At 40.4% G+C, this 18,544-nt stretch overlaps 1 protein-coding gene across 10 annotated transcripts in view; it reads left to right on the forward strand.

Moving 5' to 3' along the window:
* The window catches only part of ABLIM1 (actin binding LIM protein 1), a 202,737-nt gene that overhangs the window by 109,019 nt on the left and 75,174 nt on the right, over window positions 1–18,544 (forward strand). For all 10 annotated transcript variants that reach the window (XM_054071490.1, XM_054071488.1, XM_054071486.1 and 7 more), the window contains exons 3-4: window positions 3,375–3,558; window positions 5,751–5,860. In XM_054071490.1, coding sequence (XP_053927465.1) covers window positions 3,375–3,558; window positions 5,751–5,860 — 294 coding nt within the window. The remainder of the gene's footprint in view (window positions 1–3,374; window positions 3,559–5,750; window positions 5,861–18,544) is intronic.

Here is an 18,544-nt window from a genome sequence, read left to right on the forward strand (position 1 = left end):
ATTTTTGTCACTAGGCTTTAATCCCCGTGGCCTTGCAAAAGGAGTAGAACTTAATAGTTGTGAGTGCATGAGCCCTTTCATTCAAAGTTTGTGTTTTCAGCAAGGAATCTGCTGCAGACCTCTGCATGAGGTCATACGAAGGGTAACGTAAGAAGAACGTGGAACTGTTGGAACGGGACCAGAGGAGGGCTACAAAGGTGCTCAGGGATGGAGCAGCGCTGCCAGGAGGACAGGCTGAGAGAATTGGGTTGTTCAACGTGGAAAAGAGAAGGCTCCGAGGGGACCTTATAGCAGCCTTTCCAGTACCAGGGACTTTATACAAGGGCATATGGTGATAGGATGAGGGAGAGTGGCTTTAAGTTGGAAGGGGGAAGATTTAAACTAGATATTAAGAAGAAATTCTTCATTATGAGGGTAGTGAGACACTGGCACAGGTTGCCCAGGGAAGTTGTAGCTGCCCCACCCCTGGAGATGCTCAAAGCCAGGTTGGATGGAGCTTGGAGCAGTCGGGTGGAGTGGCAGAAGGGGTTGGAACTGGACAGGTTTAAGATCCCTTCCACCCCAAACTGTTCTACCTTATTAGGGCCATTGCCTCAGCAGGTAAAGAGCAATGACCAAAGGAGTTTTTCAAAAGGTGACTCATTGGTAGAACTTGGATCATAGTAAAGAGCCAGAGAGTTCATATACGCAGCTTCTGAGGCAGTTCCAGCAGTGTGCTCAGTCCCTTCAGCTTGAAGATGAAATATATGTAGACTTGGACGTTAGAGCCGCAAGCTAAGTTACAAACTAAAGGAGATTTGGAAGAAATTTTTGCATAGACAGTTACTCCATAGCTCTTTATGAAATTCAGCACCTTCTGAAGCATGAGGTATTGATCACTTGATGGCAATATTCCAGTTCATACCCTGTAACCATAGGATCCAACAGTCTGAATACTGAACAAATCCCTCAAAGCTTGTAGACATTAAAGTAGAATTCTTAATTGCTCCATGATTTAATTGTAAGGATCCATCAATGGTAACTTAGAAAAGCAAACCTATTGTGAGTAGGCTTAAGTTTCACCCCTACAGCTCCCATGGAAAATGTCTAGGTGGTCTCTAGTTCAGGAAGAATCAAAGGTGAGGTGGTGATGTGGTGTAGAGGTCACAGTATTTTCTGCCTAATGGTTACCTGATATTTTACTGTCAGTTCAAAAATAATATTTTTTGAAGAAATGGAGATCAGTAGAAAAACTAGAAGAATGAAAGAGGTTTTTTTCTGGAGGTGTACCTGAAAACCCACTTAGGGCATTTTGCAGCATTATAATACAGCCTTAACAACAGTGCTCTGTAATTCTCCAAAGTCACCGATAATTGAGTTTGGACTGCTTGTGGTTTTAATGCCACCATGAAATGTAATTTATTTGCACATGAATTATTAACACTGTTCTGTGCAGAAAAGTGAGAGTGGAAAAATGCTAGTACTGATACTGCTTTAATTCTAAGTGCATTCTGTTTATTGTTATTCTATTAATTATCGTTGCAGTGACACTCATTAGGCCACTGGGGCTTGGCAACAGGCAAACAGAATTTGCAGTCCCTGCCCCAAACACGTTGCAATTTTAATTTTCAAGTAGGTAGCTAATAGGATATTAGCCCCTTATAAGGGGGGAGAGAATGAATGTTGTGCACAATATCGTGCTTGGATTTCGTGGCAGAGGGATGAATTGAACCCAGTTCCTCTGCAAATTTTTCTGTATTTCATATTTTAATTTTTCAAGGAATCTGTGACTTCAGGGACCTAGAATGTGGCTTATTTATTTTTCCTTAATAATCAGAATTTCTGTTATTCAATATTTCTGATATTTGATCTGAATGTACTTGAATGTTATAAAGAGGGATGAGATGGAATTGCTCGAAGAGTTAAGAGTTAAGCCAACATCCTAGCCTGCTGTGAGTGGTTTCTCGTACTGAATTACACAGATACAGCAATACACAGAGGAGCAGTCGGAATGGCTGAAACCAAAGTGCCTGGAAGCTGCCGTGAATATATTTTTTATTGAGAATTCATCTAGCAGCTCCTATTTGTGCTTTCTCAGTGGGGTGAACAAAGAGTTCTTTTCAAGGCTCACGTGAAGCAAGTAGTACTTGTGCTGCTACTGTGGGATGTTGAGTAGGTAGGTTAAAGTCCTTCATTCAACCCAAGCTAAAGCCAAAGCATGAAATTCAGTCTCCCACCTCCCACAGCACTTTGTCTTCAGAGGAGTTGGCTGATACAGGACGGATTGCTTTGTGTCTCGTGTGTTGACCAGAGATGCGCTATGAATATCTTCTTAAAGCAAAACAGGCACCTGGTTGTGGTATGTGTTGGTTTGGGTGAATAAGCATTTAACTGTGGAAAAACTGCCAAGTCACAGAAATCCTTCTCTGATCCTTCACCCTTTTACTGATACAATTGTTTTACTCAATGAAGTCGTACATGGCCTCAAGGCTGTATCCAGATTTGTTTATCTAATCCATGCAGTGCGGGAGTGTAGTATAAGAAAGACAAACACAAAACCAATGCAGATTAGGCACTCATAGGTATTAGTAGTTCTTGGGAGATAAATTTGTTCAGAATAGAGGTGGGGGATATTCATCCCATTGGCTTTATTCAGTATCCAATGTGCAGTTGTACTGTTTGGCTCTGTATATCATAAAGTGTATACAATGGAGACGTGGCTTGATTTTTAATGCTTGACTGTCTCTTCATTGCAGCTTTCTTGCAGTATTTATGTCTAAATTAATACTGTAAAACAACCCTGAACATTTCAAAGATTATACTATTAAAGCAAAATTAAAAGTATTGATGCAGTGAGGGTGGAGCAGCGCAGTGTTATCTGGGGACTGGAGAAGTTAGTCTAAAACATTTCTAAAATATTCATTGTTTAAAAAAGAATCGGCACCAGAAGAGCTTCTTAAAGCACATGCATGTAGGAAAAATGTTTGCTAGTGTATCAAGTAGCAAAATCTGTCCTATTTATGGAATCATGTCTTTTCTTCTGCTCGCCTCCAGTCCCAGAAGTGGAAGCAAGATTACATTGGTACAAATAGGTTTGATAACACGATTAACTGGATGATGTAAGGTAACTGAGGTACTGATGAGGACCAAGTACATGAAAGTTATGATTGTATAGATTTCTCCAGGGAGAGTCTTCATTAGAAGCTCTCTTTTAGCCAAAGAATACCAGCCATCTCTGGGGGTGTCAAGGCATGTAGTGTCAGGGGCAGAAAGCGAAAATCTGATAGAAGGGAGCAAGACCACCAAGGTCATCTCACTTATTGGCAGCATAGACTGTTGCTGACACCATTAGTAGATATATTTTTCCAATCTATCTGTGTGTTTTTTTCTTCCAGTGTGTGGCTGTGACTTGGCCCAAGGAGGCTTTTTCATTAAGAATGGGGAATACCTTTGCACCTTGGATTACCAGCGCATGTACGGCACCCGCTGCAACGGTTGTGGGGAGTTCGTGGAAGGCGAAGTAGTGACAGCTCTGGGAAAAACTTACCATCCAAGCTGCTTTGCCTGTACTGTTTGCAAGTAAGTCATCCCTTTCAACTAACACGGCATGAACACAGCACAAGGGGGGCAGGGAGAAAGATTTCACCATGAGAAATCTTTCTCTTCAGGAAGCATTTGTTCGGAAAAAATCTGCTGCAAGTCTGACTGTAAGCGTCTTCAAAATGCCGCTCACTTATGTGGGGGACACAGCTTCTCTGTTATGTATAGTTCCCTGTTCTCAAATAGTTACTCTCACTTATGGAATAATTAAATATCAGGCTTACATGCTGAGATAATGGGCACAGGTTGAGTTGAGCTCAGGTGGTCAGCCCAGCTTGACAGGAGAAATGAGTTAAGCAAAGTTTTGGATGCTACAACAGAGAAGTCATTTGGGCTATAAGAACAGTTAAACAATTGAAAACATACTGGAGACTTATTCTCACATCGTGTGAGAGTGCATGGCTTCGGGACCACTGTCATCCTCCTCTTATTCTCAAATACCATTTCCTGTCCCTGATAAGAGAACCAATCTTCAGTTCTACAAGGGTTAAAACGATCTCAACTAAGGCTGTGTGGATGGGAGAAAAGGTGAAATTTTTAACTTGTATTTTTGTTTAAGCTCTTGTGAAGATGTTAATTTAGAAGACTGCTGGGCAAATCTTCCACATGGTCTTATTGCCTTCTCATTTGAGCAGTTCTGCACTTGAAAATCTCCGCTGAGCTTCATAGTCTGAACTCAACCTGAAGTCCCTGTGCATAAAGTTCTCTATTACCTGGCTCTAGGCACCGACGCAATGCTAGAATTTAGGCTGTCTTAGCATGTACCTTATTGCTATGGTGATCTATAATATTTTGGATACGGTAGGGGAAATAAAGCTTCTGTAGGTTTTTATAGCAGTGGGACATTTTTATAGTGGTAAAATAATGTTCTAAACATGAAACAAAAGTAGAGTGATATTATGGTGCCATCATCATTCTAGATTCAGACTTGCCATGCACTACCCTAATCTCTCATCTCTCTCTCTGATGAGTATTTTAAGAACTTTGTTCTTTACCCTGGTAGATTTTTCAAGACTTTTGAAAGTCCTTTGGTTATTTTTCCATTTGGTTTTAAAGAGCATGTGAATTCATTCCTTGTTGGTAATCAGATGATGTGCATGTTGCAGTTTTATTTCCCAAGGACAGTGTCAAAACGGATGATACACTATGAAACATGACATAAATATTCTGTACATTGACTTGCATCAATCTTTTTATGTTGAATGGACAAAAGATGAGTCATTGGAAAAGAATCATGAAATGTTATATCGCTGCTCATTTAGTTATGGCCCACTTAGGAATGGCAGTGGAAAGGAAACGAGGACAATGCCTTAAACATTTTGTTTCATGGGAACAAACAGATGTTCGTTTGCTAAGCAGAGTGTTGGAGTGAGTGTGGTGTTGGGAGCTCAGCAGTTAAAGCTACTAGATGTGAGGTTACTGAACCTTCTCATTTTAGTGAAATGCTCATACAGAATGTTTTTCATCCTGTTTTATACACCAAATAAGAGGTAAGAGCAATGTAAACTTCTGCCTGATTCACATTACTAAAATTTTATTGGATTCAGCAAATAAAACTTCCATAGTCCTTTCAGTGTTACCTTTATCCTGACATCATCTGCACAGGCAGCAATTTCAGTGGTGGTTCTGTAATGTAGATGCCTCTTCTAAAGCTGTAGGAGAATGATTGTGGATAACATTTTGGATTTTTTTTGCAAACTGCTACATCCACTGTAATATAGTCGTGTATTTCATTGCTGAATATGAATAAAATTAATACATTTATGATTGATAAGGTCCACATTCTTTCACTAGCATCAACACTAATTCTGATTCTTTGAGTTCCCTTCTGTACCATTTGCTGTCCACAACATCACGCTGAGACCATCAGAAATGTAGCTGTTGTGTCTAAGTGGATTTCATTGTTGTCTGCTCTTTAGATACAGTATGTTTGATAATGCTTTTAAACCAAAATACAAGGCAAGTCTAACCCCTGCTCTGCTTGCATCCACGCATTGGATTTCTTCCAGTGCCTGGCTTTGCCAAGGCCACATTGCAGAAACTATTTGGCCTCGCTTTCTGCAAGATCTCGATTGCGCTGGAGCAAGGCTGCAAAATCAAGGCATCGGGAACAGAGGAAAATTTCTGGCATAACCTTTGCTAAAATAGGTTTTTCTCGTTTAACTCTCCAGGCGTCCATTTCCACCAGGCGATCGAGTTACCTTTAATGGAAGAGACTGTCTCTGTCAGATGTGTGCTCAGCCAATGTCCTCCAGTCCAAAAGAACTGTCTTCCTCAAGCAGTAAGTATACCATCTTCTTTCTGAAGCCTCTCACTTGCCCAGGGTGATCCACATTTTGCTGCAACTAACTTAATACTGTCTTTTGTCGTTTTTTTTTTTCAAATTTTCCTTCACCTTCAGAAATGTGAATTATCTCTGAGAACCATCTTTTTTTCTTTCTTTTCTTTGCTGTTTTTTTCCTTGTGAATAGCGTCTGTTGCTAAGGTAGGAAAGGCACTTATAGATTTCAATAAGAACAAATAACTTTTCTCCAATGACTGGATTTGTAAAAGGTCTGATTTTTCTTCTATAGACACTGGAAAAGTACTTGATGAAATCTGAGGTTTCAGATGTGATAGATTCCATTTTTTTCATATATAAGTACACAGGTTTAGGTATTTGAAAGAGAACAAAGTCAGAGGAAATTAATTTTCTTCTACTATTCAACACTTTAATTTAATTAAATCATCATTTTAAAGGATTATGCCTCCAGCAGAGCGATACCACAATGATATTGTGATCAGAACCTTAAGGAAACCATTGTAAAAAAGAGAGGAAGGAAGTGAAGGGGAAAGAGAGAGAATAAAGAAAGTTTGGGAGGGAAATTATCTTGGTTTCCTGTTGGGTTTTAATGTTTTTTAAAGGTAATTTGTAAGTTGCTGATATTAATCTCTGCCTCCGTTAGTTCATTTTTTAAATCTCTGGGGATTTCTGCTTCCTCCTCTCACTGCTGGGTTGCACTCAGCACTTCAATCTGTAGTGACTTACCCAGTATACATTTATGATTCAGATTGGCTACCGATTTCCTTGTGACACTGGGAAGTTTTCCACCCATGTTGGTGTCCTTCAGGGAGGCGCTTTGTGTTTTGTACTGGTACTTGGTTTTGAAATCCTAGGATTGTGAAGTGCAATGTGTAAGCATAGTTGGATAACGTTTGCGCTCAGCGGATGAGTCAAGTGAATCTCAGGTTATCTGATTTGCTTGAGAACATGTAATCAGACGCTTAGCAAAATGGAAAATGAGAGACTTTTTTTGTGATGCCAGTCTGTGTGTTAAGTGATACTTTTCCACCCTAAACGGAGGCTTGGAGCTGAAAATGCACAGGCCTGATCAGTTAAGGAAGAAGTTAGGAGCCTGAAAACAGCCTTACAAGACTTACAAACCAATACAGAAATGTGTGAGGTACTTCAAGAACCCCTAGAATCCTCTGAGATAAAGAATAGTATGGAAATTGTATTTGAATTACTGATTTTTAGAAGGCATAATTGGCAAGGAACTGCAATGCATAGGGACTTTGGAGAGTACCGACGTTCTTTTTCAGAGGATGGAAAGGGACTTTTTACAAGGACAGGTAGTGATAGGGAAAGGGGTAATGGTTTTAAGCTGAAAAAGGGGAGATTTAGATTAGATATAAGGAAGAAATTCTTCATGATGAGGGTTGTGAGGCACTGGCCCAGGCTGCCCAGAGAAGTTGTGGCTGCCCCATCCCTGGAGGTGTTCAAGGTGAGGTTGGATGGGGATTTGAGCAGCCTGATCCAGTGGGAGGTGTCCCTGCCCATGGCAGGAGGGTTGGAACTAGATGATCGTTAAGGTCCCTTCGAACCCAAACCATTTTGAGATTCTGTGTCACAGCACAGGTTCCCAAACAATTTATTGTTCAGAGACGGAAATCACACTAACCGTGGTTCTCAGTAAGTGACGCCCTTGTTCACCAGTGTGTGCACTTCCCACATACGTGACTGCAGGTGCCAGAATGCCCCTAGTAGGTGCTAGGCTAAAGCTGCTTGAATTGCTTCTTGAATTCCACACTGAAGCCGTAGGCAGCAAGGATTATAAAACAATCTTCCCTGCAACTTATGATGAGATATATTTTTTAGTCAGATTGGGGTCCTGCTGGGCAAGCTGCCTTAGCAGCACAGACAGCAAGAGAGCTCCTGCTCTTAACAGTTTAGAGTGCACCGTTTAGAAATCTGCAAGTTCCTGCCACTGTGTATCTTGTTCTTTTATAGGCAAAGATTCGTAGGAAGATATAGTACAGAGTTTCTGGGCATTTTTGAGCAAAACTCTCCATAACAGACAGATAAAAGTGAGACCAGCATGTGTTTATAAGTTGAGAAAAACTCAATTAAAAGATTACTAATGAAGCACCCTCGATCTTCAAAGGTATGCCAGCTTTGTGCGAAAGTTGACTTAGATACAGAGAAGTCTTTCTTGCTGGCACTGAGGAGTAGATTTTAATTAGTTTAAGCTCTCCTAGATTGCTTCCATGTCTCTCCTGCTGCCTGAATCAGACATATCAATTTTTTTTCTGCTACTTTGGTCTTTTTTGAAAGGATGGTTTTCTTAATGCAAGTTCTTTCAGAAAAGAATCTCATCCCTACTATGCGCCTATATTGTATCCTATATTGCTGTCACCAAGTAGACCACTAGAGGAGGCTTCCCTTAAAACAAAGAGAAGTTAGAAGTGAAGAAATTCAATAGACTAAATGTATATCAAGTTGGATTGTTATATGTCATGTAAGAGAGAGCCTTCCATCTCCTACTATGCCTGCGTTAATGTTGACATGTGGTTTTCTGGTGTCTGTTACTTCACATAAATTTTCTCAGTGAAATCTCACCAAGGCAGCTGGTTAAGTGGAATGATGTGAACTTCTGAACATAAAAATTCCTAGTTTACTTAGACCTTCATTTTTAAGAATTATCACACTGGCTTGCATGTCTCTTTGAATGCACGAGACGTGTCGTGGAAAGTACTCGAAGCTGGGAGCAGAGCAGCCATGGAGAGGTGCCCCACGCTATGGTAGGCTTGTGAGGAGGTGCCAGTAAGTCTGTGCTGGTAGAACTCAATCCCCCCTCTTCTGTCTCAGGGATCAGCTTTGAAATTCTGGAGAGACTATGTGTCGTTGAACACAGTTTAATACATTGCCCTCTTTCTCAAACAGAGATATTTCCCTTAGGCATTCCACTTCACTATCCCACGAGAAAGCACTTCAGTAATAACGATATTATTCTATATCTCTGCTGGAGATTGAGCTCTTTCTCTGCTGGTTCCTTCTCGAGGTGCTGGTAAGGAAGTTTTAGTTATTTCTGATTACCTTTTTGCTGAAAGGTTGGATCATTTTAGTGGTGTGCATGAACTCATTAAGAAATTGCATTTCAAATAAAAAGAGGGCTTTCTAGGTGGATAGGAAATCCTCCCCATCCAAAAGAAACAGAAGCATTACAATCTCCTAGCAAGAGTTCTCACTTGAAAAAATCATCTTCTTTTAAAATGATGGTGGAGACTTTCAGAATTTCCTCTTTTTCACTGAAATAAATAATTGTGTCCTGTATATGCAGAGATACCCAGCGATGATGCTGTTTGGAAAGAAGCACAGGGATGATATGTCAACTCCCCTTTCTTTGTGACAGTCTTTCCTGTGAGTTAAGGGCTTTCCAGTGCAGCCAAGATGTGGACCAGAGCTTTTCAAATGGCCAGTGCTATGTGTGCGTAGTTAATCGTCGGTGCAGCTGTTCCCCGACCAGCCAGCATCCTCGTGGAGATTTCACAATACTGTTTTGTATGTTTGTCCTTGTCTGTTTTGCACATTATGTTCTGATCCAAATAATCTAAGTTCTTTGGGACAAATGCTTCACGCCTATCAGTACAGAGTCTGACAGAGCTGGATGCTGGCTCACCACTCACCATCTTAGCTGTAATTTGGTATAAATAATAAGCTTAAAGTTTAATGAACTTGCAGGAGAAAGATATCTGTGTTAATTATTCAATAGCCTTATGTCTTCCAAAAAGATGCAGTAAAGCTCCCAGTAAATATCTAAAACTTCCAACCAGGCTTCTGGCGATGCTGAGGTAGAGCTGAGCCAGTAAACCTTACCCCCTGAGGGGAAAGATGGGCAGGAAAAAATGGGAATCATCTTTTGCCTCACTGCCCAGAAATTTGGGGGAAAGTGAGGTGGTTTTGGAAATGATGAAGCGTCAGAATGGAGAAGCAGTAAATTTGCTTTGCAGGCCTCCTAAAGACTCTTTAATTCTTAATGCAGTTTTATATTTGCAACATAACTTCCTTTCATTAAATAGAGATGTCGGTGATTGTTGGCAGTATTCAGAAATAATGTCTGAGATGATTTATAGGTATCACAGACCTCTCCATTAGAAGTTAGCTGAGTGGATGAAATGGATGCAAAATTCCTTTTAATCATAGTTCTTGTGAAGAGTCTGCAGCTGGGATGTTGTAACTGTTTGGCCACCTTTGACTCAGTTTTCATTGGTTTGTTCTCTATCCATCTTGCCGGGGCTGTCTGAAAACTCCGAGTCCATAGGGAAGGCTTGACAAGTAAAGAGGAAAAGTTGGCCGGCCACTTGTAAGCAAGCTATCTCCAGTGATTTTTGGCTTTAAAAGGTATTAAGCAACTTCCAACATGTGATTTTGAGCTTATTCTTAGGAAATACCCTACAATTTCACACTGTTTCAAAGCCACATGGTATATACAGATATAGTACAAATGCTTAGCAAGTTAGCGTAGGACACTGAGCCCAGTTTTGCGTTACAGGATGCGCACTCACAATATCCATAAACAGTGAGTGCATTGAGGAACTTCAATGGGCTCAACAGTTTTTGTTTTGAATATGTATTTTCTATGGGTGAGGCTTTGAGCAGCGTGATCCAGTGGGAGGTGTCCCTGCCCATGGCAGGGAGATTGGAACTGGATGGGCTTTGAGGTCCCTTCCACCCTAAACCAGTCTATGATTTTTAAAATACAATTTAAAAAACCCTGTGTATAGTTTTGAACCTTAAGGTTTTCATATATTTTGTGCCATAACACAGATTTTTCTCATTTCATAATTCCGGGTTTATCTGCTGAAGCTACAGAGACGTATTTCCGTGGCATTCAAGCCACGATGTGTAGGTACTGGAGATTCAGTTGAAGATTTGGGGGACAAAAGGGACTCATGTGGTCCTGTGTCTCTCATTTTGATCTATCGTAGAATCAAGGCATACCACAGACATCACTGCAGGTTGATTTCAAACACTGTGATTTAAATCACTGATTTTAATTATGGTTTACCTAAGAACCCGTCAAGCCTTGATTAAAATAATTGATTGTAACCTTGTTTTACATATTGATTTTAATTGTAAAAGGCTAATTGATAAGCATGGGGATACTCCATACCTGTACACACTTACTTAAACTAATATAGGTCTGCATAAATTCATCATATTCTTTAACATCTCTATTTTTTTTCCCTAATGACTATTTTTGCTCGTAATTTATGCCAAGCTCTGTTTGAATGGAAATTGAAATTTAATTAGAATGCATAAAATCGTATTGTGGATTTTTTTAACGTCAGAAACTACCTGATGTCCGCTAGACACATGAAAAAACAAAATGTATTAAAATTTATTTTAATCCTGGAACTGCTGATTTTTGAAGGATCTGTAGCTTCTAAAACTATTTCTTTTGGATCACCATGTCCTTAAAGATTTAAAAGTGGCAGATCTTAGCATACTTGTATTTGTTCAGAGATATGAAAAGGAGAACAAATTTCATCTCTGTGTTTTCAGATCCCGTTTGTATTTTTTAACTTTAATTTAATTAAAATTTTAAATTCTGATATTAAACGAAACCCTTGATTTTTAAATATCAGTATTTAATTCTCTTTTAATCTAAATTGTATTCTAATAGTTTTGCAGGGCGACTACATTTATGACATTATATATTGAACATATGATAGCTCTAAAGTTTTACCCTTCTCCCTTTTTAAGAAAAAATAATCAAATTGACATGCATGAAATGAACCAAAATGCAGAGAAACAATGCAAATCCAGGCACGATTCCTTTCTGGCAAATGCCATTAAATTACGCCTAAGAATACGCAGCTCTTCCCTTGATAAATCCTTCCAATGACACTGACCCATTTTTGTGAATAATCCAAGGAGATTTGTTCTTTTGAAGAACGTTTGCAATTTTTGAAGCATTTTCATCATTTGAATTGCTTTCTTGGATTAATTTTATTTGTCGCTTCTGTTTTATAACAATGGCTAAATCACTTGTGTAGCCTCCATTTACTCGGTTATTATTTTACAAGGAAGGGTATTTTCATTGCTGCCGTATAATAAATTGCCTTGGATCCTTCTCTGGAAGTGTATAAAGCATAATAGCGATATACGCTAAATTTTGGGTCATAGATACAAAGCAGCAACTGTATTGAGGATATAGTTGTGGCAGGGTGGGAATTTCTGATTTATGAGTTTTCAATCAGAAAATCACAACATTTGCTGTTTTCAGGAAGGTGTTTTCAGTCCAGTTTGCCCATTTGTTTTGTACCCTTGCGTTCCATGTGAATGGGACAGAAACAATTGTGAATAGAGTGTACTAAATAAGTACTGGTTCTTATTTGGCTTAGAGTAACCCCGTCTTGAACTTGGAATCAAAACACGTCCACCTCCTTAGCTCTCACTGGCGAAATGCTAAGCAGAAGTTGATTCCAAAGAAGGGTCTGGAGGAAGTGGAAGGAATTGCTCTGTAAATGGGTGTTGCACAAGGAGGCATCACTAGCTTGGAAAACACAGCTACTGGGAGTTGTCATGTTCAGAAGCTTGCAGTAAGTCAGGCATCAGAGGTCGCTTAAAAACAATGTGAAAAGTGGATTAGTTGTTACCTGGACCTTAGTTTGCCATGGTTTATCACCAAGGGCATAAAACCCTTCCAAAACGTTGGCATGGGTTTCATTGCTATTGTTGGAAGTTGTACCCCATTTGAATTGCTTATTTTCCAAGAGTGACAGCTGAAAATTACCCAATTATTATTATTCCAAGTTGGAATTATGATTTCAATTCAGTTCATAGAGTCATAGATTGCTTAGGTTGGAAAAGACCTTTGAGGTCATCGAGCCCAACCATACCTGTCTACTACTAAACCAGATCCCAGAGCAATAGTTGGAATTATCTGAATGCTGAGTGTAGTAAAAGAAATAACAGGGTAAAGGTAGCCTCAGCTGAGATATTCCTGGCTGTGGTTCCTCCTTCAGAGCAGTTTTGCATCTGGGACTATGGCGGTGCTAAGCTGGAAAAAAAAATCCCAAAATTCTTTGTCTTTCTTTTACAGGATAATTAAAAGCTCTTCTCTAGGATCATTTGTGGCATATCTGCTCTTTGTTCCTCCTCCTATTTCATTCCCACTTTGGTTTTGAGTTCAGGCACCTGCTGGAAGGGTTGTGTTGAAGAAAGGACTGAGGTCGATGTTATGGAAAAGGGCTGACTTGGTGGTATGTGGTGTGCAGGGACAGTTCGCAGGAGTGAGCGGTTAAAAGGTCAATGGGTTTGGCCTCCTTTGATGAAGGAGGTATAGAAAGAGCTGGAAAGGAGGGAAATATAGTTTCCTTTTCCTGTGCAGAAGATTAACACAAATGCTTACATAAATATGAAGGGGAAAAATAAAAACTACTTTGATAAAATAGTGTCATGTTAACAAATTACATTCATGTTTCCAAATCACTTTAAATTACATCAGGTGATAAAAGAGCTGTTTACAGTAACAATCCATCCAAGATGTATATTAACCAGTTTCTCAATGGGCAACTCAGCGTGAGGCACTTGTAGATGGTTAACAGGGACTTGTGCTCCAAGCAAATAATGCCGATTCATGCCGTTGTGATTTCTTTCCATATTTAATGAACTACAATAATTTTATTTTCTAAAATATTTATTTTGATAGTACACATTTTTCCCAACTTGCCCTTTATAATAAATTGTCAAAGCTGCATTCCACTTCCCATGGGAAATTTATTTCCCTCCATTGTACACGCCCAGCCTCTTATTGTTAGATTTCAGGAGTATAAGGCTGCCCGCTTAGGTTTGTTTTGCCTTTAGCAAAGGAGCAACAGTGCATTTTGTTCTGAAAAACATTTCCCATCCTTGCATTGACAAAGAGACAGAGTCTGGCAACAGATTTCATTGTAAAATTAAGTTACGTACTCAGATCTAAATCCTGGATGTGAAATTCCCGATTTTCTCTGACCTTCCAGAATTTGTCACTGTCCTGATGACCATGCGGTTATGCTTTAAACTTTGAAAGCATTTAATGCTCTGCAAACAGGCAAAGTGAGTTTGTATTTTTAGCTTTGACAGAAATATCTTAATGATATTGTGATATCATCAAAACTTTTAGTTTTAAAACAAAGCTTTAAAAGGCATTGCCTGGTCTGTGTCTGTGGTTAAAGGGTGACTGAGGAAAAAACTTGGTCTTCTTGGACTATGAGAAATGATAATCACTCAGCCTTCAAATTGCCATAGAAGAGTTGTTGGATTTGAGTTGTTTTTCAAGGCAGTCAAGAGTTATTCACAATTAGAGATTTCTTGACTTCAATGGAAAGATTTGCCGCTTTCTTCACTTCCAAATCACTTTTCCTTGTAACTTGCTCATCAGGTCCAGCTATGTCTGACAATGTATTTCTTTGTAAGTCCAGCGAAAGCTTCTTCGTTTCTTCTAAAAATTGTCACAACAGCAATAAAAATAATAATAATCCCCCTTATTCTGCCTGCTTTGCCTGATTCAGGGAAGAACCCTGCTGGTGCTGTCTTTATAAAACTAATTTAACCCATGTTTTATAGGGAGGGGAACGGTAACAAAAGGAGTGTAAAAAGACTATTACTCCTGTGACTTTCAGGGGTTGTGGCAGCTTCAGGCTTTATGCAGGTGTGTTACTAGGTGACCATTAGGATTGAAGGGAACTTTTTGGTGACTTAAGTATGCATCATTAAGTCAGACTGCAATTAGCTCTGTTCACAGAGCTAACCCTGCCCAAAGCAGAATTAGTATGCTCATGTAAAACTCTCCCTGCAAGTGGCTTTGCATAACACAGAATCACGGAATGCCAGGTAAGAAGGGACCTCAGGGATCATCCAGTCTGATATTTTAGGTGATTTATAGTTTAAATGAGATGGCCCAGAACCCTGTCAAGTTGAGCCTTAAAAGCGTTCAGTGTAGAGGAAACCACCACTTCCCTGGGGAAATTATTCCAATGTTTACCGTTCTCATGGTGAAAAACTTTCTTCTGGAATCCAATTGGAATTTCCCCAAGAGCAACTTATACCCATTACCCTTTGTCTTTTGGATGTGACTACTCATAAAAAGGGAGTTTCCATCCTCTTGGTAAACACCATTTATGTGCTGGTACATAGTAGTAAAGTCTACCCTGAGTCTTTTCTTCTCAAGGCTAAACAAACTCAATTCCCTCAGCCGTACTTCATATGGAAGATTTCCCAGTCCTCTGATCATCTTACTGGCCCTTCTCTGGGCCCTTTCCAGCCTGTCCCACTGAACCATGTTCACTGGGATTGAAGCAGGTAGAGATGATTTCCCTTTCCAGGTTATATAGGGTGAGCAGAGAATGTGAAATAAAGATTTAATTGCTAGTAAATTTTCAAAGCAATCCAAGCAGGAGTGTGTACATTTCTTTGCAGTGTGCTTAGGGTTAATGCAGCTGTATCAGCTCCAAACCCATCCGCCTGCACTGCAATCGGAGCTCTCTGCTATTGGCTGAGAGCAGGGGAGGGAGGCAAAAGCAGAAAATCCATCCTTAATTTAGGCAGTGACGAATGGGTTGCTGTGCAGGCTGTTTCACTCCTGGATGTTTGGGGTGATGCAGATGCTAAAAAGGGAAATGCATTTTCCTGTCACATCTTTACAAGGAAGATGTCGTGGGTGGCAGCTCTCCCTAACCTCTATCTTTTAGTGAAGCTGCTTAAGGTGCTTGGAGGCTAGAAGGACTTAATCGCTTAAAATATTACAGTGCCATGCTTCTCTCCCTTGTCCTGCCCCCCCAGTTTTCCAGGCTTTTGGGCTGGCTGACTCCACATCACAGCCCTTTTGTCCAGGCATTGGCATTTGCTTTTGTGTCTGGACACATCAAATATGACACCCTTCTGGGCTCTTTTACTCCAGGGCTATAGCTTAAATATGTTAGGATATATCTTCGGCTTCGGCAGACCCAGCCGGGGTGTGTGAAAGACACAACAAGCGTGTTTAAGCATCTCTGGCAGAGAATTGTCTAAGAAGCTTTTGTTTGGCTAAAAAAAAAATGGTGCTATCAGCTAATGCTGTTATGAGAGAGAGTGAATTTAGCTTTTATCCACAATGTCTGAGCGAGTGGACGGTGCTTGGGGAGGCTGCAGCTGCTGGCGTCACTGGCAGCCCGGGGAGGCTGTGTTGTGATTTAGGTAACTACATGTCCAGTGCACTCAGATGCAATCACTTTTTCCACACTTAGGATGGATTTTGGGGACAATATATTATTTTCCTGGCATTCCTGGATAACCTTCTTCTGATCAGGTCCTTATCGAAGTCATATTTCAATAGAGGCTATGAGCAACCAGGTCTAGTGGGAGATGTCCCTGCCCATGGCACGGGGTTGGAACTGAATGGGCTTTAAGATCCCTTCCAACTCAAACCATTCTATGATTCTACAATGCTGCAATGTTTTTATTGAGAAATGGCTGTCATACAGCTGAAGATTCTGGACATGGACAAAACGCATATCCATGTGTGTTGCTTCCCATTTCATATGAGAATTGGTGCCGTGGAATGTCTAGTCTTAAGTCTTCGTTCAGCTTAAAGGCTATTCCACAGAGTATTTATTGTATTATACTTTGGATTGTAAGTGCATAGATGAACTGTACTGATCACTGCATTTCAATGACTACGATGCATTTTCCTCCTCCTCTTTGTTATACTGACACAGCTGAGTGTGTGGATGTGCAAGGAATGGAAGTAGGGAAGAATCCAGGCTATATGACTAAAAGAAAGCACAAGAAAGGTCAAGGTCAAGAAGCACAGTCTGTTAGACCCAGGTAGGAAGTCAGGGAGAGCCATGCTGGGAACCATTGCACAAAATTTTGGGGTGGGTTTTCAGGTTTTTTTAGTACGAGTCTGCTCTGGAATGTGGTTGTGGACCACTAGTCGTACCTCACTGCCCTTGAGTTTGCAGCATGTGCTGATTATAGGTTAGGCTGATACAGAGCTTAGTGCAGTGCTGAGATCCTGCCTGCGTGTGCTGTGTGCTGATGACATTCAGCCAGAGGCTTTAATGTACCTCATGCAGGACTGAGATCATAAATGGCTTTTAATTGTTTAAGAGTTTGGATGAACAAATAATCTTTTTTTAGCCTGGCCTTATTCCTTCCTATTTTAAGAGATAATGATAATTGCTAGCCTTTCATGTACATACCCAACTGTTCTGCCGGAGTTAAAATCAGGTTTAATTAAAAGCCATTTTAGCATGACAAGACAGTACTCGGCTGCAAGTTTACTTTTACTCTAGACGTTCAACATATCCGTGATATTAGCATAATGGAAATAATGATGTTAATTTACTCTTGCAAAACACTTCAAGGAACCCAGAAAGACTAAGTAAATGTCATTGTTGCTATAGAGTAAGAAAAGCATGTTATCAAACCCCGTATCACACACAAGCACAAGAGTAAGTGCAGCAACACCACCTTTTGGACTACAAAAAGCAATTAAACAGGTACAGATGCTTCATGGATTCCTACTTCCTCCACGTAACTGGTTTGGGCACCAATAGTGGTACAGATACAGGGCTAGATAGACCTCTTTGTTTAAGGCAGTGTTCTATTCTGTCTGCTTCGGAAATTCAGTTAGAAACAAAAATAAGTGCTTTTAAAATCACTTTTCTTGGTTCCGTATCTGAGATATTTGAGCTTCATGGAGCTTCTTGGATAAATTTGAAAAAAATGATGGAAAATACAGCAGATTTTGAGGGATTAATGTAACAGGGAATGTATTGGAGTTTGACAGGATGCCAAGTCAGGAATGTCAAAGCTGGCACACTAGGGGGAAGCAGTAGTCCTGGGAAGCTGAGAAATGGGTGCTGTTTAAAGCCACAGTTCAACACCTGTTGGGACTGGAGGAAAGATTCCATTTATTGTCCTAATCAGAGGGCAAATTGTGTAGTTTTCAATTTAGCATAAGTAAATGCAGACTGGAAGGGACCTCAAGAGATGATGCAGTACCCTCCCAAAACCAAAGCAAAGATCAGCATGCCAAAGCCAGCCTGACAGATGTTTGTTTGTCTCCACCTCATCCCCATGCTGGAGATTCCAGAGCCACCCTTGGTGACCTATTCCAGCCTTTGCTGTCGTTACGGAGTGGCATGGAGCCTTGAGCTGGCACAGAAGAGCCGAGGGATCCATTACGTTCTGTCAGTCCTTGTCATTTCATGATTTCAATTTGTAACATTTGTCCTCTAGAGCAAAGTCCTGGTATTAGGACATCTCGGGGTTGCTTTTCAAGTCCAAGTTATGTCAACAGTCTGTGACTTGCATTGTAGCACAAGATACCACAGTGCTTAGTCCCTTTTTTAAAGCGATTTGAGGAGAAGAATGCTAACAGAGAGACTCAGCAAATGGTGACCTGGGCAGGAGGAATGCACAGCATGTATTTGGGGCTCTCTTGGCCCGTTATCCAGGAAATAAAGGTCTGAAGGAGTGTCTCTCCTCTCATTATCAGTTGTGATAACAAATTTGGACTCGTCTGCTTGAAAGGCGTGGTGTTGCCTGGGCTGCCAGTCTCTGAGGAGGTGACGGTTTTCAGGCTATACCTGTTCAGTCAGCTTGAGCGTTGCAGCCAGGGTGATCCTTCTCCTGGTGCCTGGGTTTTGACGGCTTAGATAGCGCCATTCTTGT

The sequence above is a fragment of the Cuculus canorus genome, chromosome 7 (genome assembly GCF_017976375.1).
Source record: "Cuculus canorus isolate bCucCan1 chromosome 7, bCucCan1.pri, whole genome shotgun sequence".
NCBI lineage: Eukaryota > Metazoa > Chordata > Aves > Cuculiformes > Cuculidae > Cuculus > Cuculus canorus.